Source organism: Tursiops truncatus, chromosome 2, assembly GCF_011762595.2.
Source record: "Tursiops truncatus isolate mTurTru1 chromosome 2, mTurTru1.mat.Y, whole genome shotgun sequence".
NCBI lineage: Eukaryota > Metazoa > Chordata > Mammalia > Artiodactyla > Delphinidae > Tursiops > Tursiops truncatus.
Genome location: NC_047035.1, coordinates 172,208,842 through 172,230,145, shown reverse-complemented (window position 1 = coordinate 172,230,145; position 21,304 = coordinate 172,208,842). Strand labels below are relative to the sequence as shown.

At 43.4% G+C, this 21,304-nt stretch overlaps 1 protein-coding gene across 1 annotated transcript in view; it reads right to left on the bottom strand.

Moving 5' to 3' along the window:
• Window positions 1-19,418, bottom strand: part of CACNB2 (calcium voltage-gated channel auxiliary subunit beta 2) — a 402,450-nt gene extending 383,032 nt beyond the window's left edge. The window contains exons 1-2 of the mRNA XM_073801728.1: window positions 18,642-19,418; window positions 8,541-8,633 (exon numbers count right to left, since the gene is read on the bottom strand). Coding sequence (XP_073657829.1) covers window positions 8,541-8,633; window positions 18,642-18,761 — 213 coding nt within the window. The 5' untranslated portion in view covers window positions 18,762-19,418. The remainder of the gene's footprint in view (window positions 1-8,540; window positions 8,634-18,641) is intronic.
• Window positions 19,419-21,304: the final 1,886 nt, after the last annotated feature.

Sequence of the window (21,304 nt, the reverse complement as noted above, 5' to 3'; positions counted from 1 at the left end):
CTTAGCAATCCTAATTACTCCATATTGGATCACCGGTACGTTTTCAATTAATTTAGTGGGGCTAATTTAGCTAGGACTTTGCATGGATTGGCCAAGCAGAAGATGAATAATAATGGAAGAAAATGGGGCATAAGTGGAAAGTATATTATAATTTGAAATATATCTGAGAGTCTAAAAACACCTACAGAAATGATTCTGGGTTGTAAAGTGATATTTTTTTATCTCAGTGGAAAAAAGGTAGGCAAACATAAAAAAATGCATCCATCTCCAAAATTATTTTAATAATGAGGAAACCTAATCAAAACTAGTTTACAGGGTTGGTGTTCCAAATAGATGAAAACAATCTGAAAACGAGGAAGGTTGGTATATAACCACGCCCTTGTTCTCCTACAAAAATTATGTTGAAAAAGACACGTTAAAGCTCGTGATATGGTGAAGGACAAAACAGAACTTTAAAAAAATACTCTGTAAAGTACTCATGTCAACTAAAAGAAAAAAGTAAAACATTCTCAGTAACATAAAGGCCTACACCACGGAAAGAACAGTGGACTTTTTGAAGAGCTCCATATTTTTATATGATATATTTAAGAAGAGCTCTTCAGAGGACTCAGGACAGATTCTGCCATTCACAAAATCTAAATGAATGCCTAGTGAGACAGAAAGACATTTACAGGAAATCACAGCGGCAATAAATCTACTGCATTATTATTTATAGTTGTGTTTGTGACGAATACAGCCTAACACGGCAACAAGCCAGTATGTAAGGGCTGAAAGATTTATCCAACCTTAAACATATCCGTCTATGCAGGCCTGGAGTCTGTAATCATTATCACAGTTTAATCTGTCTTTTGCAAAACAAAACTAAAAAAATAGACCGTGTGTCTCTGTGATTAATCATTTGTATTTAAAGCCAATCTGAACGAAGAAAAGGTCCAAAAAAGCAGCCCCAAGAACATGGTACTGGAAAGCAGTGGAATGTGTTTAGAATACCGTGTTCTGAAAAGTGTCGCGCAACCTTCTGCTAAATATTTGGTTCATTCCATTTTGTCATTCCGATTTGTATCCTGGAAGCCCTTAGATGCAAAAGGATTACTTCCTGACAATCGCAACATAAACTGGTGAGCAAAATCCCAGATCAGTGGCAAAGTTCTTCCCCGTGAACCCCACCAAAATAACGGTGCTTGCAAAGTCCAAGAAGAGTTGTTGACTTCTAAGGCTCAACTTTGGGCACAAAGGACGCCAGCTGGTACCGTTGGGTCATCTATCAAAATGATCAGTGGAGACGGTTGGCGAGTCCTGGCTACACTCAGCAGAGCATAGAAGAGAGCTCAGATCACGGGGTACCCTGAACACTGAATGAAAGCTGCCAGGCTGTGGGATCAACGAAATAAAGCAAACTGGCAGTCATCCCCTTAGCATTTGTTGTTCATCTTAGGAATACCGCCAGGTACATAAACGTAGCCAGGGCGAACACATCTTTAAGGAAATGAAGAAATAAAAAAAAGAGAGAGAAGAGGAGAGGAGGATAGAAGAGGGAAGTAATGGGACTGAAGAGCAGTTACTAACATTGCCCTCACCGCACCCCACAAGCTGCTTTAACTTTGATGACCGGCTCTTCTTTGCAGATGTACATAGTTTCCCTGACCTTGGCAGAATCCAAGAATTTATACAGTTAGCAGTTCTTGCACAATCTCCTGAAAAGAACAGCACAAATGTTCTATCCTTCAATGCCAGGTGGGCCTTGCTACTCCTAGCCTCCTGTTTTCTTCCAGTAAATTAATTTACTTGCTTAGGTACTGGTGCGAAAAGAAACATCTAGTTCACCTCTTCTCTCTCCTTCTCCATGTCTGACAACACATCTCCGGGATTCTTTTCCCCCTTTCTTTGGATGACGTTGGGGGGAAGAGCTAAATTCTATGAAAACTGAATTATCTTCATCAACTAGAAATTTACGCCAGGCACGAAATGCAAAGGACTTTAAGACCTGTAGCCTTTCCGGGTTTATTATTATGAGAAATGAAGTTCTCTTATTGTTGGATCTATTCACAGCACAGAGCCAAAGCCTACAGAGAATTTATACTCCAATCAAAGGCAGCCTGGATATCTTTCTATCTTAATAATAAATCCAAGATAACCACAGCGTGATGTATTAAATACCTTTTAGGACATGAACAATTTGAACAAGAATCTTCATTAATTCTAATTACGGTGCCTATAAGTCACGTTTAACACTTTCCACCCCTCAATAAATTAAAATTAAAGTGCCTATTTACAAAGCACAAGCCCTAATGAACCAAAAGCTCATTTCTAAAGGGGTCTGATGTTACGCCCAGGTGCTGTATATACACGTCTCACTTTACCCAGATTCATGGGCCAGCATCAGTGTCAGTCAAACCTCGAAACCAACCAGTGTGACACCGCAGGGGATGCAGACTTGAGTTCACTTCCAAGTTTATTTAAAAAAAAAAAAAGAAAGAAGGGACTTTCACAATTCCAGAAAGTTTGCGTTTCTTTGACTTTCACGGGAGAAAGGAAAAAATAAACACTCTTCCAATTATACTTCTCTACTTCTCAGGACCAATAACAATGACAGAGTCTGCTAAAATGGTGACACCAACTGGGAATCTGAGCAACTTCTGATGAAAGAAGTAAAGAACTGATACTTCATGTGTTCTTTTTAAAATCACGATGCCAGGGAAAACTGTCAGCGCTAGAGACATCCTCAACTTCCTACAAGGAAGGAAGTTAAAAGAATAACTTTGTGTTTGTCCTAAGAACACTGGTAGGAGTCTTTCTCCAAGTCTTTCTTAGCTGAAAGAACTAAACATGTGAAATTGATTTTCATTTATTCGCGGCATTTGTTACAAAGGAGTGCAGCATAACCCAGGACAGCAAGGATCTAGTCAGCCCCCTGGATTCAAATTCTGACTCCAACTTTACTTGTTGTGTGACTGTGGACAAGTTACTGCTCTGTGTCTTAATGGTCTCGTCTGTAAAATGGAGCCACAGACAGAAGATACAGCAAATAACCATAACAGTCAATAACCATTATTGTTACTTCCTCTGCCATGGTCTACTTCCTATTCAGGTTTTAACTAACGTTCTAAATAGGTAATAATATTTATAAGTAAGAATAACACACTCTTAAATAGTATTAATTAGGTAGCGGGTACCGTTCTAAGCAATTTACAAGTTTTAACTCATGTAATCCTTACGACCAACTTTTGAGGGGGCCGCTATTTCGCAGATGATGACGCTGAGATGGAGGTACGGAGAGATTACGTCACTTGTCCAAGAGCCAACTAATAAACAAACGGCAGAGGCAGAATCCAGCCTCAGGTAGACCGGCTTCAGCGTCCAGGCTCTTATCACTACGCTGCTTCTTGAAGAAAAACCTTTGAAATAAATCTCCTAACATAATTTACATAAAAAAGAACTATGGAAATTCTAAGTTCAGCATGTAGTGAACCTATATTGCATCTAGGTGACATTTCAAGCGCAACATAAAGGAACGAGACTTAAAAAGCAAACAGATAAACCACAATGAACTTTCTTTCTAATTTATGCTCCTCCTTGCAGCTTCCAAAAATAAGTTCTGCCTTTGAAGCATTTGATATACCAGGTGAGCTAGGCTGTGACTTCGCAACAACCTTACGTAGAGTAGAACCAACAGCAACCTGGTTTCCCACAGTCCGTCCACGGGAAGCCCCATGAATATCTGCCACACGCAGCGGCAATCCCCGTGGACCGTGGCCATGATGCAACACTTACTGCTCAGGACTCAGCCCCTCCCCCGAGCTCCAGGATGGAAACCACCTCCTGGGGGAAATTAACTAAGCTCATGAGGGAAGGCATCCTCTCATCCCCATCTTTGAAATATCACTGACTTCAAGTAGGCTGCTGATGTGAAGAACCAGAAGATGGGTTATTTGGTGAGCTTACAATGATCTGGTCAACTACCAAAATGGAACCTTGATTAGAATACAAAAGTTCTTTTACAGCAGCTGCTGTCCTGCTTGAGGGCCTAAAGCAGAGACATACCTATAAGCAATCTTCCCTTAAGACTAATGAATCTTCTGAAAGAATTAGTTAGAGCGACACAAACACATGATGGCTAGAAATACAGAGCTAAAAGGTTGGAAAAAAATAAAACCATGCCTTTTACCTTTTTACTTGTAGCCTTCACTCATGCTCATGTTCTAATGGATTCAGTATGTTCCAACATATTCCAACCTATAGTTATAATTTTCTAACAAAGAGCGATAGGCCAAATTACAATGACTAATGGACTATTTACCATAGAGAGTAATAAAATACTTTCATATCATAAGATCTTTCAGAGCCTAAATTTACATATATATTATATATTTTATACAATATATATACACTTATAAATATATATATTATATATCACACAATGCTCCCTAGATCCAGCCACACGTAAACTGTAGCTTAGTTATCAGGGAAATGGATATTAATACCGCAATAAGTTATGACTACACTGTCATAAGAACGACTGAAATGAAAAACCATCGACAATACCAAGTGTGGGCAATATGAAACAACTAAAACTGTTCTCCACTGCTTGAGGGAGTCAAAACTGGTTCACAACTTTGGTAAAGTGTTCTGCAGTGTTTACCTGACTTGAACACACGACCCAGTGTTCCACTCTATTCACTGAACAAAAAATGCATTCATATGTAGACCACAGGTAGGTACAAGACTGCATGTCACAGCATGGCTCTCAACAAACCCAACTGGAAAACAACTCAATGTCTAGCAACAGTAGGGGGATAAATCAGTTGTTGGATGTTCACCCAACGGAAGGCTGTCCAGCAGAGAAAATGAACCAGTTACCGAAACATACAACATAGATGAATATAACAATGGTAAGGTTGAGTGAAAGAATTCAGACATAAAATGATACCATTTCTATAAAATCTGCATAACAGGCCAAGTGAATCTATGGTCTCAGAAGTAGGGACAGTGGTTGGTTCCCTTTAGTGAGGAAGGAGGGAGTAATGATTGGCAAGGGTCAAAGGGGGCACCTCGGTGCTGGTAATACCTAGTTCTTGACCTGGCTGTCGGTTATATAGGAGTGTTTACTTTGTAAAATCTCATCAGACTGCACACTTCATAATTTGTGCGTCTTTTAGCATATATGTAATATATCAAGAAGAATGTTTATTGGTTTGTGGATCCCACAGCTTGTGGGATCTTAGTTCCCCAACCAGGGACTGAACCCTGGCCCTTGGCAGTTAAAGTGTGGAGTCCTAACCACTGGACCACCAGGGAATTCCCAAGAATATTTTAAAAGTTAAAAAAATTGGCCTACTTCCAAGCCCAATTGTGTACATATCTGTATAGGGCTGCCGTAACAGAACAACAAAAATATATTTTCCCACAGTCTGGAGGCTTGAAGTCCAAGGCCATGGTGCTGGCAGGGTTGGCTCCTGGTGAGACCTCTCTCCGTGGCTTGGGGTCAGCTATCTTCTCCCCCCGCCGTCCTCTCAATGGCCTATTTTTGTGTTCATGCACATTCCTGGCGTCTCTGCTTTGTAGGGACACTGGTTCTACGAGATTAGGGCCCCATTCTTATGACCTCATCTAACCTTAACTACCTCTTTAAAGACCCCATCTCCAAGTACAGTCACATTGGGGGTTAGGGCTTCAACATATGGATTTGGGAAGGGTCCCCTATTCTCGGTTATTAAAAAAAATAAAAATTCCTTCTCTTTATGTAAACTGTTCACATTTTCAACCTCTAAAATATTTAAATCTCATTAGTATTAAGAGCACCTAAAAGGACCAAGTTTAAAAAGTCTTAATAATATACAGTTTGTGAAAATGGAAGTCTAAGATTTTCAAAATTATATGGAAAGTATTTTTAATTCAAGGGCAGGAATAAAATCGAATTATATTTTTACATAGAACCCAGTGATATGGACCAAACACCATTCCAATATCAATTACACACATGCCCTAGCCACAGACGAGTAATATACACGGACGCATGTCACCTGTTTAACAAATCAATTGCTGGTGATAAAAAAACATTCAAAAGGAGGGCTTTCAAATGACTTAATCTAACATATACTTGTTGTTACTACCTACCCCGCATTTCTGCAGATCCTCTGATGAAACCATAACCTGTTAAATATTTAGCTACACCATAGTGGCTTTTGCTTATTCTTCAAATGATAGCAAAATATGAATGTGGTTCTAACAGAACAGAGATTAAATCACCAAAGGAAAAATACAGTGTTTGACTCAGCATTCTTGCCAAAGACTCTGGTTTTCCTTCTGTGATAGAAACAAGCTGGCAGTTCAGGGTTCATGATGCCTGTATAATCAGAACCCCAAATCCAGGCCACAGCAAGCACCTCATTTTACTGAGGTCCAAGGAGCTGGGTCTTTGTTTCAAGGAGACGGACCTTTGTTTCAAGGAGACAGACTTTTAGGATAGATTTCTTTTTCAGTCTTCTGACATGCCAAAACATGGCAATAGGTATCTAAATTGATAGTAAGCCGTTCCGCAGCTCTCTTTATCGTTTATAACTGTGTTTCACGCACAGAATCTCATACGTCACCGAGAACACAAAGTCAGAAGGAAATTATCACAAGGAAAAACAAATTCCAGTTACCATACCCAGTGTAGCAATCCCTCCTAACCTTCTGGATTAAGTTATCAAAACTCCAGGACCAAAAAAAAAAAAAACTCCAGGACCAGGGGAATTCACAGCCAACAAGACAATTGGAAAATGGTACCCGGCGACTGCCTTTAAAAGACATTTTTACAGAGCTCAATGAGCCCTAATTTATTTCTATCACAGTATCTCGCTCACTTGAAACACAGCGGTTTTTCTTTCCACGCAGTTTCAACCAGCTGCCTGTCATTTTGTGTGGCTTTGCTGCAGTCTCTATGTGTCCTAAAAAGCTTATTTGTTTCTGCTTCAGGTACTCCAGCGTTCAGTCCTGAGATGATTACTCCCCAGGGTCAATCTCCCTGTCCCAGAGGCAGAATAAATATGGAGGCTTGAAATGGGAAAGGCCTTGAGCGACCTTCCTTTAAGAAGCTCACCTTAGCTAAGTCACTATTTCTCAAGGCTCTTCACTCAGACCGAGGACCCTGATGCCTGAATTCTGCCCACGACAAGACCAGGCCCACGCACACACCTTTAGTGCCCCTCGCACCCCTCCCAGCTCCTCTGCCACCATCAGAACATGGCTCCAGGGTGGGCCCTCACGTGGCTTCATCTTCCTTTCTCCTTCCAAATGTCTCTTAGCCACACAAAAGCTCCTCTCCTTCTTAACCAGCTGTCTCTTTCCACCTTCCCACAACCGAAACAATCCCAACGAGCAGAGACCACACCCAAAGTTTTTTCTGTAAGTTACTCAGACTTACCGTTGGCGCCCTTGGTGTTGCAAGGAGGGAATGGATGGCTGGAGGCGGATCATCGTTTGTCTGTGCTGGGAAAATGGAAGGAGGCAGCCACAAGCCAAGGACAAAATCCTCACGGACGCTACAGGTCGACATGTTTAGGCTGAACTGCCGCTAACTAACTGGGGGGAGAGACGCGGGGAAAGGACCCCCAGAGCAGTGGGGAAAATGCCTTCCTTCCAGTAGAGAGGAAGCAGCTCTTGCAGTTGCCAGCCATCGTCTTGAGGAGCCAGCGCTCACAGACCAGAGATGATTTATGAGCCTGCTAGCCAAAAAGGGGTGGTCCTTCAGCCAGGAAAGCAGGTTCTCTCTAGCACGCTCCTCCCCCACTTCCTCTCCGCCCAGAAGCATCAGATGAAGATACGGCACACCTACGCCTGATGAGACTTTCGCCTCACCTGGAGCCTATTATCCTCTGAGATCTGGCTGCCTCTACTCGTCCTCTGGGAATGAAAGTCCTTTCTGTAACCACGGATGAGAGCGTTTCCATGTCAAGGGTCCTGACACTGCCTAGGGGGCAGTTCCAAACTCCTGGGCAGGAATCCACCTTAACTAAGATGAAGGCTCTGTCTCCAAAGCAGTTTCAGTTATGCCTCCAAGATACCATGTGCTCTATTTGACCTTACTAGCCTCGACCGACCGTTTCAAGAGCAGAGCCAATCTTCTCTTCTACAATACAAGCCCCAGGTGGGAAGAAGAAAACTCCTGCTGGAGGAAGACCAGTATCTCAACTTTACAGCTGGTGGTACGGATGCCCACCGCCTGTCTCCCTACCCCCACCCCCCGCAAACCCCCCAAGCCTGGAATCATTTCTCCTGGGGTTCATTCATGCCGTTCTGAAGAAATCCTCTGTAATGAAGTTTGCGTTTCTCTTTCCCCAACTTGCCAGGAGAGTGTAATTATGACACATATGGTCTCACTTAAAATTTAAATATATTAATTAGGACATTCAACGGCACAACTTTCACTTCAACTAAAAGCAAGTACAATAATACTATATAAATCATAGGGATGACGCTGTAAGACCACCTCTGAAAAAACCAAAAGTGAATTCATGTTCATAGACTTCTCCAAACCATGAATTTAAGAGCACCCTTACCTGGCGAACGAAACTATTTGAGGTAGTGTCAGAAGAAGTGCTCCCATCGGATCCTTTAAATCTGTTTTTCCTTCTGGCTCCTTTTCCATATGACTACAAAAAAGAAGACAAAAAGACAAATGAGATTATTGTTAGACTCTCACCCAGGAATCTAGACCTAGCTCTAGACAATGTTCTAGATCAAGACAAAGAATGATTGTCGTCATATGGGCATGATTATAAAGTTATTGGTGACCATATGATATCACTTATATGTGGAATCTGAAATATGACACAATGAACTTATCTACGAAACAGAAACAGACTCACAGACATGGAGAACAGACTTGTGGTTGTGGGGGGTGAGAGGGGTGGGGGAGGGATGGAGTGGGAGTTTGGGATTAGCAGAGGCAAACTATTATATGTAGGATGGATCAACAACAAGGTCCTACTGTACAGCACAGGGAACTATATCCAATCTCCTGGGACAAACCATAATGGAAAAGAATATGACAAAGAATGTATATATATATACATATATATATATATATTATATATATATGTCTAACTGAGTCACTTTGCTGTAGAGTGGAAATTAACGCAACACTGTAAGTCAACTCTACTTCAATAAAATAAAAATGTTAAAAAGTTATTGGTGGAATCACAAATATTTATTTCAATTCAGTGAGTTGATAGGGAGGAGAGGTTTCTGGAAAAAGCAATTCAGAACTGGTGAATTAAAACAATTTATGCTCTCTGTTAGCATATCTGTGGTTAAGAGGCAATGGCCACTAAAGATAAGGCATTAAAAAAAAATAAGCATTTCTGTGCAGGAGGGACTGTGGCCGTTGTACTGAGAGAGGAGAGTAACTGGTCAGAACCCTTCAGAGAGCATGAAGGCAGTAGGTTCGTGCATAATGAAGTACTGTTCCCAGGGGCGCTCAACAGCCAGTGTTTGCTTCTTTTCATGTCTTAATTTGTAATTCCACAGGTGTTCCTATACTGGGGTGGTCCTTGCACACGGTGGCTGTGGAACATCTGGCAGTATGAATTCTGATTACCTTTACATAGGTAGATAGATTAGATAGTTGAGAGATAGATGATAGGCAGACGGATAGATAGGTAGATAGATAAGTTGATAGACAGATAGACTGATCTAGATGGAATATGAATGAAGCCTGGTGCCAACTCTTCACATTATTGGATGGATCTAGAGAATGTTTTGAGAGATGTTGAAACAGCTATAGAAGTGGTAGCGAATTATACAAAATTAAAATACTTTGTACAATTTTCTGGCCCATTGGTGTAATGTTTGAATATGAAGTGAAAAGATTGTGGGGTTTTTTTTATTATTATTAATAGGAGTAGAAAAGAGTTTTATTTGAGCCAAACCGAGGACTATAGCCTGAAAGACAGACAGCCTCTCAGATAGCTCTGAGGAACTGCTCTGGAAAAGCATGGTTTTCAGCACAGTTTATTTTTTCTTAATTTTATTGAAGTATAGTCGATTTACACATTGTGTTGGTTTTTGCTGTACAGCAAAGTGACTCAGTTATACATATACATGTTCTTTTTCATATTCTTTTCCATGATGGTTTATCAGAGGATATTGAACTTAGTTCCCTGTGCTAGACAGTAGGACCCTATTGTTTATCCAAAAAGCTTGCTTTTTAACCACTTAACTATTTTGCTGAGAAGGCAAAAAATAAATGTTATGGAATAGTAATAATAAGAAGAAGAAGGTAGCATTTAAGAACAGGATGTTAAAGGTAAGACAATTTGTCTCAGTAACAGGGTAGGGCCAAGCACAAACATCTACAAATGAACTTGCTTCTTCTAATATACCTACAGCTTACACTGAGAGCAACACGAAGACTAAACTATGCATTCATCGACGGTTAATTCTAGGCATGGATAAAGTTACTGAGAAAATTACACATTAAAATATAAGTGAAAAATAGCTCAACACCGAGCTTTCCAGATAAATATACACAGGCGGGAATCCTACTATAGCTGACCTTAAAAGTGGGGATATTGGGCTTCCCTGGTGGCGCAGTAGTTGAGAGTCCGCCTGCCGATGCAGGGGACACGGGTTCGTGCCCCGGTCCGGGAAGATCCCACATGCCGCGGAGCGGCTGGGCCCGTGAGCCATGGCCGCTGCGCCTGCGCGTCCGGAGCCTGTGCTCCGCAGCGGGAGAGGCCACAACAGTGAGAGGCCCGCGTACCAAAAAAAAAAAAAAAAAAAAAAAAAAAAAAAAAAAATGGGGCTATTAAGGCTTGCCTCCCAGGGTGGTTTTAGGTATTAAATGAAGGAATGTATTTATAGCATTTAGTATAAGACCTAGCACACGGTAACGACTCAAAATAATATTTTAAAAAGTGATACCCACATAAGAGTGAGAAGAGCGGAGGAAAACTGGGCTAAAATGTATAACGTGTTTAGAGGGATCCGGCCCACAGAGACTTCATTAGACGATCAGAATTTACAAGTTTGCTTTTTTGAAAAGCACCATGTCCAGGTTTTACAAATGAGACTTTTGTTATATTTTATACATTCGTATGGTTTTCATTAAAATGGAAATATTTTATAAACCATAATATACGTAGCACTTAGGCAAGCCGAAATCTCTTACAAACATTTGTGTTGTGAGCAATTTAGATGAATTTGCACTCAGTGAGGGGGTGGTATAATTTGAAAGCAAAAATTTGTCTTAAATATGTTTGTTCTCTTCCAAGTATCGAAGCGATTTATATAATACAAATGTGTTTCCATGGCATTTAATTAACTCGGCTTCATAAAAGGAAAGACAATCTAGGCTGGGCTTTCATAATACAAGGTTCTCTTCACGTAACAGCACATTCTTCTTACTTCTGTAAACATTATTCCGTAAACTGTTGAAAAATAACATTCTTTCAACAATGGTCTTCCTTTTCCAATTTTTACAGAAAGGTTTAGACAAATGTGTCTTCCAAGGCCTACAACGTTTAAAGTCTGAAAGTTTCCTTAAAATTAAAAGAAACCTTTTTTCTATTATTCCATATGGAAAAATACTTATTACCTTGAAAGCATTTTCAAGGCCTAACGTGTTTCCTTGGGGGAAGGTGAGAGCAAATCTGCGTCAAGTACACTATGTACCTTCATTCGGAGGTACATAGGTACATACACTATGTACATAGGTACATACACTATGTACATAGGTACATACACTATGTACATACACTGTGTACCTTCAATAATAATAAATTATTTTTGAGAACAAAGACGAAATATTCTCTCATCCCAATATCCCCGTGTCCTTCCAGCATCATTTGGACATGGATGGAAAAAGCTTCTTTGAAATTCCATCATTATCACTTATTTCGGATTTTTAATGATAAGTATGTTTCTACTATTCAGCTGCTTTGGAGTATAAACTTTTTCATGGCTGCTGACATTGCCCGGCAGGCACTGTGAGAACCACACAATATTTAAGACAGCCAGTCCCAGGGGAGGCTGCAGTTCTCTGCAAAAAAATGAGACACATTTAAAAAGTCACTTTAATTTTTCCAGGCCCCTGGGAACACTGTTCACAAACATGGTTTCAGGTGTACTTAGCTACCAATGCAATGTGTCTACATTGGATTATTACAGGTTTCAACTGTACTAAGAAACAGGTTTCAACCGTACTAAGAAACAGAAAAAATGATGGCATACGGAATTGCACACAAACTGGTGATAGTTCTGAGAAAAAATATCTTGTTCTTCAATCACTGAAATGCAGGAGGGATGATTTATTCAAAGTGTTTCTGCTTAACAATGTTAAAGCAAATTCCTATTCATTATATATATTTATTTAAAACCAAAATAGATATGCTTAATTACACCTCTATTCTATTTACTAATTTCAGCAGTAATTTCTCTCTTATAGTCTCCTTTTTTAAAAAAAATTTAACTGTCAAAAATGACACCTCAATGACTAGTTACTTTTTATAACAATATCCAGGATCAAGAAGAAGCAAAGTTAAAGCAACTTTTGCAAACTTAATAGTCCATTTCTATGTACTTTAAAAAAGGCTGGTGAAAATTTATACCACCATTACCAAATGAAGTTGCCTTTAATTCCATGCATATTTAAAATCAAGTCCATCTGACTAAAATGACTTGTGTATTGGTTATTCAAAATTCTGGAAAATAAGGACCAGAGTGTTTCATACGAAGGAATTTTTTTTAAAAAAGGGAAGCCCAACCCTCACCCAAATAATAAAAGACAGGAAAGATTAAGTATTCAAATATTTAGTTGCCTAAATGGGGAAAAGAAGTATAGTTTTCTTAATTGGCTACTTCAAATGCCGCTACTTTTATGACTAATGGGGTTTCTAAAAATTTTTTTTAACAACACTAAGTATATAAACATCTGATATATGAAACAATTAATAATTAGAGCCAGAGTTTCAGGAAGTAAAAGGAAGAAGAGACAGGGGGTATGTCCGGAGGGCTAAGTGTACCCCATAATACTCTCCATGATGTATGCAGACCCCTACATCCTTATGGAACACAGTCTGAAAAGTCACTGATTCCCACTCAATTGCCTCTTGGTTATACACAGCTTAATTAAAAAAACCAGTGAAGTCACCACAGCAAATAGGAAAAAAGAAAACCATACGTTTGAATTCCTTTACTCCTCCTAAAACATCAGCCAAATTAAGTAAGATTTCAGAAACCAGAAAGAAATGGCCACAAATATATAAATGACTTATTAAAAAGATCTCCACCATTCATCCGGATGTTAATATCAGTTTCATGTGAATGACTGTCTTCTTTGACACTAAATACTTTTCAAATTGGACTGTAATCTTAAAAATCAACAAATAAATGGCCACACTTCCACAGGTGGTTGAAATCTCATTTCTGTATGACTGAAGTAGACGGTAACAGTTAATTACAGAAGCTGCCAGTTAAGTGGAGACTTCAGCCCAGCCTTGCACACAAAGTTGGCTTGGCGGCCCCTGGGGGCAGCTTTAAAAATGTCGCTTCTGTGGTTGATGAATAAGGTGACAGTTCTCCTACCTATGAATTGCTCCCCGTGAGCAAAATGCTGATGCCTGAAATTAATTTCTATCCCTCTTGATCAGCATTCATTGATATTTATCCCTTCGAACTGCAGACTTTCCTCATTTTAGAGTCGGAAGCGAAGGAAGCCGAAACTAACTGGAGAGGAATATGGAGAGGAATCAGACACGAAATGTCCTCATCTGTCAACAGTTTAGCGTGAATGAGGCTGTCAGATCTTTCACTAGGGGAGAAGTCACTGAGATTCTTTCCCTAGAAAGAGGGGAATCAAGTTCTCTATATGGATCAGTTTACACAAAAGCAGAAAGGACTCAAGAAGCAGCATAAATAGCGCTCTTTTGGGGGTCTTGCAGGTAGAGAAGGGAGGGGGGACGAGGCCAGGGCGGGAGATGCCCGGGGCCAAGCTTACCTTCTTCACAATCTATACCTCCAGCCAGTTTTGGAAAGAATTCTAAGACAGACCCAGTCACTTCATTAAGGTGTCATCATTAACCCGAACTCCCTGTTACTGTGAAAGTCCGTGTGTGCCACAGACTCTTGGTAGGATAGAGACATGTCCCCATGGTCACAGAACCAAAGAGGGCCACCCGCTACCCACCCCCCTCAGGGTTAACATATTTTGCTCAGCTTCTCTTGAAAGGCCCGAGGCTACAGACTGCATAATTCAGTGCAATCAGGTAGAGCAACAGGTAAACTAATTCTTCACACAAAAGGAAAGACAAAAAGAACGGGAACATAAAACCACAAGGCTAACTCAACCTCCAATCACTCAAATCATCAGATATTATGTCTCGCATTTTAAAACACACTCAGAAATTCTGATGAGCAGGTTTTAAAACTTCTCCCGGGCAGCATCAGAGCAAAATCCCACTGAAGGGGCAAGTGATGGGGGTCAGGAGAAAAGGGGGCAGCAAAACATAAAAGCCAGTACCCACGTGCACTATGCTGAGAGACCTCAAAGACTGAATTGGACCCGGAAGTGTCTGGCAAAGTTTCTGGAAAGTGGTATTGACCTGGGGGGAAGGGCTGCCGCTCTCTTCAGATAAAGCACCGCCTGGCTCCACGATTCAGGCCGCTGCCAGGAGCAAAGCAAACAGGCCGTCTGCTTACTGCCTGTTCACCTCCAGGTGCGATGGCAGGTGCTGGTTACCGTCTCTTTAAGGCCTGAAGTGCTGAGCTACCGCTCTCCTTCTCACTCTTTTCCTCCTCTGCTGCCATCCTAGACTCAGTTCCCTTCACCCGGATTTTGCATACACCCAGCCTCCATCCAGATCTGGCCAACTCCCTGGAGAATTCCCAGCGCTGTACTTTAGACTAACGCTGTCCAATAGAAATCGAAGTCATATACATAAGAGGAATTTTGTAGTAGCGCTGTGAAAAGGCAACAGGTCAGATGAACTGGAATAGTGTATTTGACTTAACCTAATATACCAAAAATATTACCCTTGTGACGCACAGTGGATGTAAGTGTACTAATGACATGCAGAATGATATTCTTTGTTTCCTATGAAGTCTCTGAAATCTGTATTGTATATTTTTAGTTTACTTGCATTTTTAGTTGATCTGTAATCTGTGTACTTATTTCACCTGTATTTTTCTCTATTTTAAAATGTGTATTTTATATTTACAGCACATCTCAGTTCAGACTAGCCACATTTCGAGTGCTCAGAAACCACGTGTGACGAGTGGCTACCGTGGTGGACAGTACAGACTTGGAGGGACAGCGTTCAGTTAGCACCTCGACTCTGGAGGCAGACTGTGTCCACGTTTGCACTGAAACTGTTCAGCAGGTTACCTAAAAAAGGGATGCAATGTGTTTAGACCTGAACTTTCCGGACTTTGCAGTTAGATTGTCACTCACTTCTCACGTAGGAAATAGATCTATTTTGTTTATGACCGTGTGCTGGGGGGGAAGGGGTTGGAGTATATGAGGGTGCCCCCTCCCTAGGCAGGATTTGTGACATAAAAAAGAACAATGGGCAGTCTGGGAAGCTCCAGCTTTTGCTTTGCTCATACAGGACTCCCAATGTACTCCAGAGGTGAAAGAGAAAGGATTCTTAAAACCCATGATTGCTGAGAGACACTGTCTGCAAATGAACATTCCATTTCTCAGGAGAATTACTATGACTTGGTGTCACAAAACAGAGAGATGCTCCAGAGACAGCCTCTTCTTCTCAGGCCGTTTTACTGCTGGCCTGGCCGGCCCAGAGACATGGAAGACGTGCCTTGCCAAGTTTTCACTGCGCTGTGATGTCACGAGTTATTAGGTCTCAAATAAACAAGGCAATGTTTCCCACAAATAATGGCTGTGATACGAACACGATTCAAGGAAGATTGCTTTCATTTTTGGAAGGTAGAGAGAGCAAGGAGCTGGACGCTGATGCAGCTGAATATTTATACCTCTTCCCCGCTTCTAATATGCATTCCTCCCTCCCTCTCTCATTCCATCACTTGCAATTCCTGTGGCCTGGGTCTCTGGAATGCGTCCATCTGTAGTTCTGTCCTATTATCTTTTCTCTCTTTTCAGTTTAGACCTTATTACCTCTTGTCCAAACTGTTACATCAATCTCCGTTCTGGCAGCTCCACCTCTAGACTCCCAAGACCCCAAAGCACCTTACAGAACACTCCCAGGAGAATCTTCCCCATGAGCTCTTATACTGCGCCTTCCCTGAACCTCTTCCAAGGTTCTCTGTTTTTCAATACATTGCAGGTTCCAAAGCCTCCAAGATGTGGCCTCAAATTGCCACAAACTGTCAGACTTCTGCTTGATTATGCCCAATCTGTACCTGTCCACGCTCTTTCCAAACTGGGATTACAAACGTATCAGACTTCTAACTGCTGTGACTTGGTGTCCTGAATAGCTCCTTACCATCTCTCTGAAAGTCTGTTGAAATCTGACCCATCCTTCAAACCCCTTCTCAAATGCCGCTTCTTGCATGAAGCCCTTACAGATTACTCCAAATGGAGTACTTGTGTTCTCGACTCCTTTGCAACCATCTAAGATTCAGTACTTCTCTTAGCGTCCCATGCTGTACGACTGTCATCGCTTTGTCACCCTTGCAGCTCCTGGAAAGTACGTTCTTTGGAGGCAGAAAGTGTGTCTTCTCGTATCTGAATCATTTCCGTGTGGCAGCTGCATCACAAATACTTGTTGCCTTACGTTTAACTACATAAATCACAAAGTAAATTAGTATCTCTTATCTGAATGCAGTCATGCTTTCTGTCTGCCCTAACTTTGATCTCCAGGAATTCAGGAACTCTATTTTTATCCTAAGAATAAAAACTCAAAACAAAACAAAACAAAACCCCAAAAAACCCTTGAAGGAAGATCAAAGAGAAAAGCGGGTTTAAAAGTCCTTTCCTCTATCAGTATTCAAGACCTTCATCCTAGAATAACAGAAGTCCCCGAGTACACTTCTCTCTCTCTCACGTAACCTGGTGAGTATCTAGATAAAATCAGAAGTCTAGAACAAACGTGACAGGGGTTGGTAAGAATTCAGGTCCCCTGGCAGAGGCTAGATGGAAATGTAGGTGGTTAGTTACATGCCCCCGCTGGGCTTGTGCAGCCAAACTGCCCGAGGCTGACTAAAATCTAGCTGTTTTACCTCTAGGAAAGAAAGGAATTCTTCTATGAAAGACATGGATTTCTGACGATACAAGTGATTGCCTTCTACATTTTTCCTCCATCCCAAATCCAAATGAATGATGTGTTTTAAGTCTGCACTCTTAACTCCCAGTGGTAAAAGGAAGTTCAACAAAGCTCCAAGATCATGCCACCAGAACCAACGTTATTAACAGTGTCAACATAGCTATAGCAGTCTATTTCTACCACCTACCAAAACAACAAAGCAGCAAAACACTTTATCATCACTGTGGCCCACTCCTGCCCCCGTAACTACAGTAAAGAAGACGGACACGCTCTCTCGAGCATATACAAATATAAAATATATAAATTACGTATTTAGAAATTTTACATAAACATAAAGCTACATAATCTTCCCACATTTTCCAATCTAGCAAACGGAGGCTTGAAATCAACAAGGCAGTATCACTAAGCAAAGAAGACACACTTCTCCAAAAAGTGATGCCTGAAAGGTAACCGTGACCTCTTCACCGCGACTCGCCAAGCAGCCCACCGTTAGGAGTCTCAAGTCTTGTTTCCCTGCTAGGATAGAAGTTGAGAGACTCCTTACCGCTGAGAACTGGAGGCGTCTGTAATCCAAACGGTACCTGCCAAAGCCTTCCGTAAAAGCCACCTTATCCGTGCCCAGCGCCTGCAACTGACATCTCCTATTTCACGACGAGCAGCAAACCGGAATCTCCCCAGAAACCGCTAATACTGAAAGTGGTCCCGGAGCTCCCCGAGACGGCTCACATTTCAGGGCCAAGGGAAAAATGAAAACTTTCGCGTCCCCAGCGCGCTCTCTTCGGCAGGGGCCGAGGGGTCCAGGCAAGCCTTGGCCAGGGCCACGAGGGGAGCGGAGCCGGCCGCGCGGCGCAACGCCCAGGTGCCGAGGCGGGTCACGGGGGAGGCAGGGGCGGAGCGTCCCCTCCCACGCCCCCCACTCCCACCCCGGCTCAGAGCCGGTCCGGCGGGGTCGGCGTCGGAGCGGAGCTGCGGAAGCCGAGCCCCTCCCGGACCCCGCCCCGCACTCACGATCTTGAGCAGGTCCAGTCCGCTCGCCTGGTCCATGGCTCTCCATGTGCCTCTCCCGGGAAGGGGCGACGAGGGCTGGCCGCGGCAGCCTCCGAGGACCCCGAGGTCTCCCCCGCCCCTTCCCTCCCTCGGGCTTCGGGGAAGCCGAGGAAAATGGAAGCCGGAGAAGAGCCCGGGGCGCGGGGGGGGGGGGGGGAGCGGGGGGAACGGGAGGCGGAGAGGGGCAGGGGCGCCGGCGCCCGCAGGGGAGAAGGGGGTGGCCACGCGCGGGGGGAGGAGAAGGCGGCGGAGGGGGAGACCCAGGCCGGAGCGAGCGGCCGGGCGAGGGATCCGGGCAGAGGCGGCGCCGGGAGAGACGGAGCTCGGCGCCCGGGCGGCTCACAAAGAAAGGGGCGGGCGCGGCGATCTCGCTACCTGTGCGGCCGCTCCGAGCGCCCCCGCGGGAGCCGCGTTCTCCGGCAGGTCCATCGGGATCTCTTGCGCCACCGCCGCCGCCGCTGTGGGAGGCGACTTGGACAGGTCGCTCTGGACCATTGGCGAACGGTCGGCCGGGAGCCAGCAGCCGGCCCCCGGCGGCGGGTCCCCTCCTCCGTTCCCCGCCCCCCGCTGCAGGGGCCGCCCGGGGCTCGCGGCGCTCAGGGCGCGGGGCGCGGCCGGGCCAGGTTGCGAGCGAGGCGCGGGGCAGCCGGGCGGCGGGGGGCGCGGGCAGGGCGAGCGGCGAGCGGGCACTGGAGCCGCCGGCGCTGGGGCAGGTCCTCGCCGAGAGGGAGGGCGCTCCGGCCGCGCGAGCCCAGGGGGAGGCGCGTCGGCCGGCGAGAGTGACAGGCCACCGAAAGGCCGAAAAGTTGCCCGCGGGAGGCGCGGGCCGCCGGGGCCCCGGCGCAGCCGCTGCGCGTCGCCGTGGCACGCGCGCTGGAAAGTTTTCAAAGCCGCGAAAGCCAGGCCTCGCTCCCGGGGGCTTCCTTTCTCCGGCGGCCGAGCTCCAGCCCCTCCGCGCCCCACGAGCCCGCGGGCGGGAACAGGTCGCTCGCCTCGGAGACGCGGGAGGCTCCTCTCCGCCCCTGCACGCCCGAAATCTGTCAAGGCCTCGCGCGGCCCCGGGCAGCAAGTGTCTACTGAGGACCTCCCATCCCCATCGACCGCTGGAGGCCCTGGACGGCGGCAGTGACGTGGAGCCAGCAGAGAAACGCCGCCGGTGACCCGAGGATTGCGGCCCCGCCCGAATCTGCAGCTGGCCTGGGCTCCTGGGTCCAAATCGACCCACTTCCAAATCCGAAGTTTTCCCTTTATGGCTCCGGGTTGGCTTCATCTTTGCCAACTGCTTCTTCCGTCTTTCTGTAGAGTTGAGAAGTCTTAATATCCCATTTTGGACGTGCAAGCATTTCCTTAGGATTCTGAACTCTTGATAAGAGAGTAGCAGCCGTAGCAAGAATGTTTCCTTTACGGCATAACGTTCAGCTATTCCTAATAAGACGTATTTTTTGTATTACAGGGTAGCTCGTATTTCAACAACTTTTACTACAGTGGAACTTTATGTAGAACAAGTTTTCCCGGCATCGGTGTGGTTTTTGTAACAATTGAATGTAGACAGTTCTGGATACTGAAATATACACACGGAAATTTACTACCATAGGCTTCAGCTGCGTTTTATATTTTGCCATGGTGTATTAAATTATTATGGGATACAGTCCTTGTTCTTCTCAAAGATAAATGCATCCACCTCCATCATACAGTGATCTGAGTCAGGCTTAAAGAACAGGTGTTGGTTAGGCATATCCAAAATGTCATTGATTTTCTTAATCTTCGGGGTTAAAATTGTCATTTTTATTTAAGTGTGACTGAAGGTTCAAAAACAAACTCACAGAATAAGATACTAGATGTGTGGTTACCAGAGGGTTAGCTGAAGTCAGTCAAAGGTGAAAACTCCCAGTTACAAGATATCTAAGTACTAGGGATGTAATGTACAACGTGATAAACGCAATGAACACTGCTGTCTGTTATATACCAAAGTTGTCGGGAGGGTAAATCCTAAGCGTTCTCATCACAAGGAAAATTTTTTTCCTGTTTTTTAAATTTTGTATCTATACGAGATGATGGATGTTCACTAAACTTATTGTGATAATCATTTCATGGTGTATGTAAGTCACATCATTATGCTGTACACCTTAAACTTACGCAGTGTTGTATTTCAATTAAATCGCAATAAAAATGGAAGAAAAATACATACATACGTATTTCCAAAATAGGGGGGGAAACCTGACTGAGTGTTAAACAGAAGCAGTGAAAAATTGGTTAACAACAACGACGATAATAGTAAAGTCACATTTTGAAAAGCAACTGACAGGGGAGCTGGAAAGCTGTTGTTTAGGATGTGGGTGGGTGGCCAGCCAGCCAGGGAAGGGGGCACCCTCTGCTTTGTAGCCATGGCTAGTAGCCTTCCCAAAACCTTGGCTAAGATTTGTTAAAAAAAAAAAAAAAGCAATCAGCAGTGCTTTTGCATGTGTGTATATATATATGCATGTATGTACATACAAAAGTGGAAGAGACATTGTATTTAAAGTTTTGGAGTTATTATTTTAGTTCCACGATTTGCCGATGGCATCACTCTTCTAGGTCAGTTAATGAAACTTCAGTTTTTTTAAGAGAGTGTTTAAATCTCTCTTAAGAGCATTAAAGACTAGGGATAACATTAAATCTGGTTCTAGATTAGAGTGTAAGCTCTGTGTGGACAGGAGCCATGGTTATTCACCAGGGCACACTCAGAATCTGGCCCGTTTCCCCTGAATTCTTTCAATATCCATTCAATCAAACATATATCAAGCTTCCTCTGTTGCCACTGGATGAGCACAGACAACAAAACCCAGAAATCTTGGAGCTTAAAGTCTAGTTAGTAAGCACGTAGAAACCAGTTAATACATTCTTGAATGAATGAATGACGGATGAATTCTAACACTTAAAAAATGCCAGGTTTGCTGAAACAGTGTTTCCCCATGACATGTTTGACTTCTCATAGTATACTTAAATATCCGTGCATTCGCTTTCAATTTACGACCATTTGGGAAGTTAAATTTTATCTT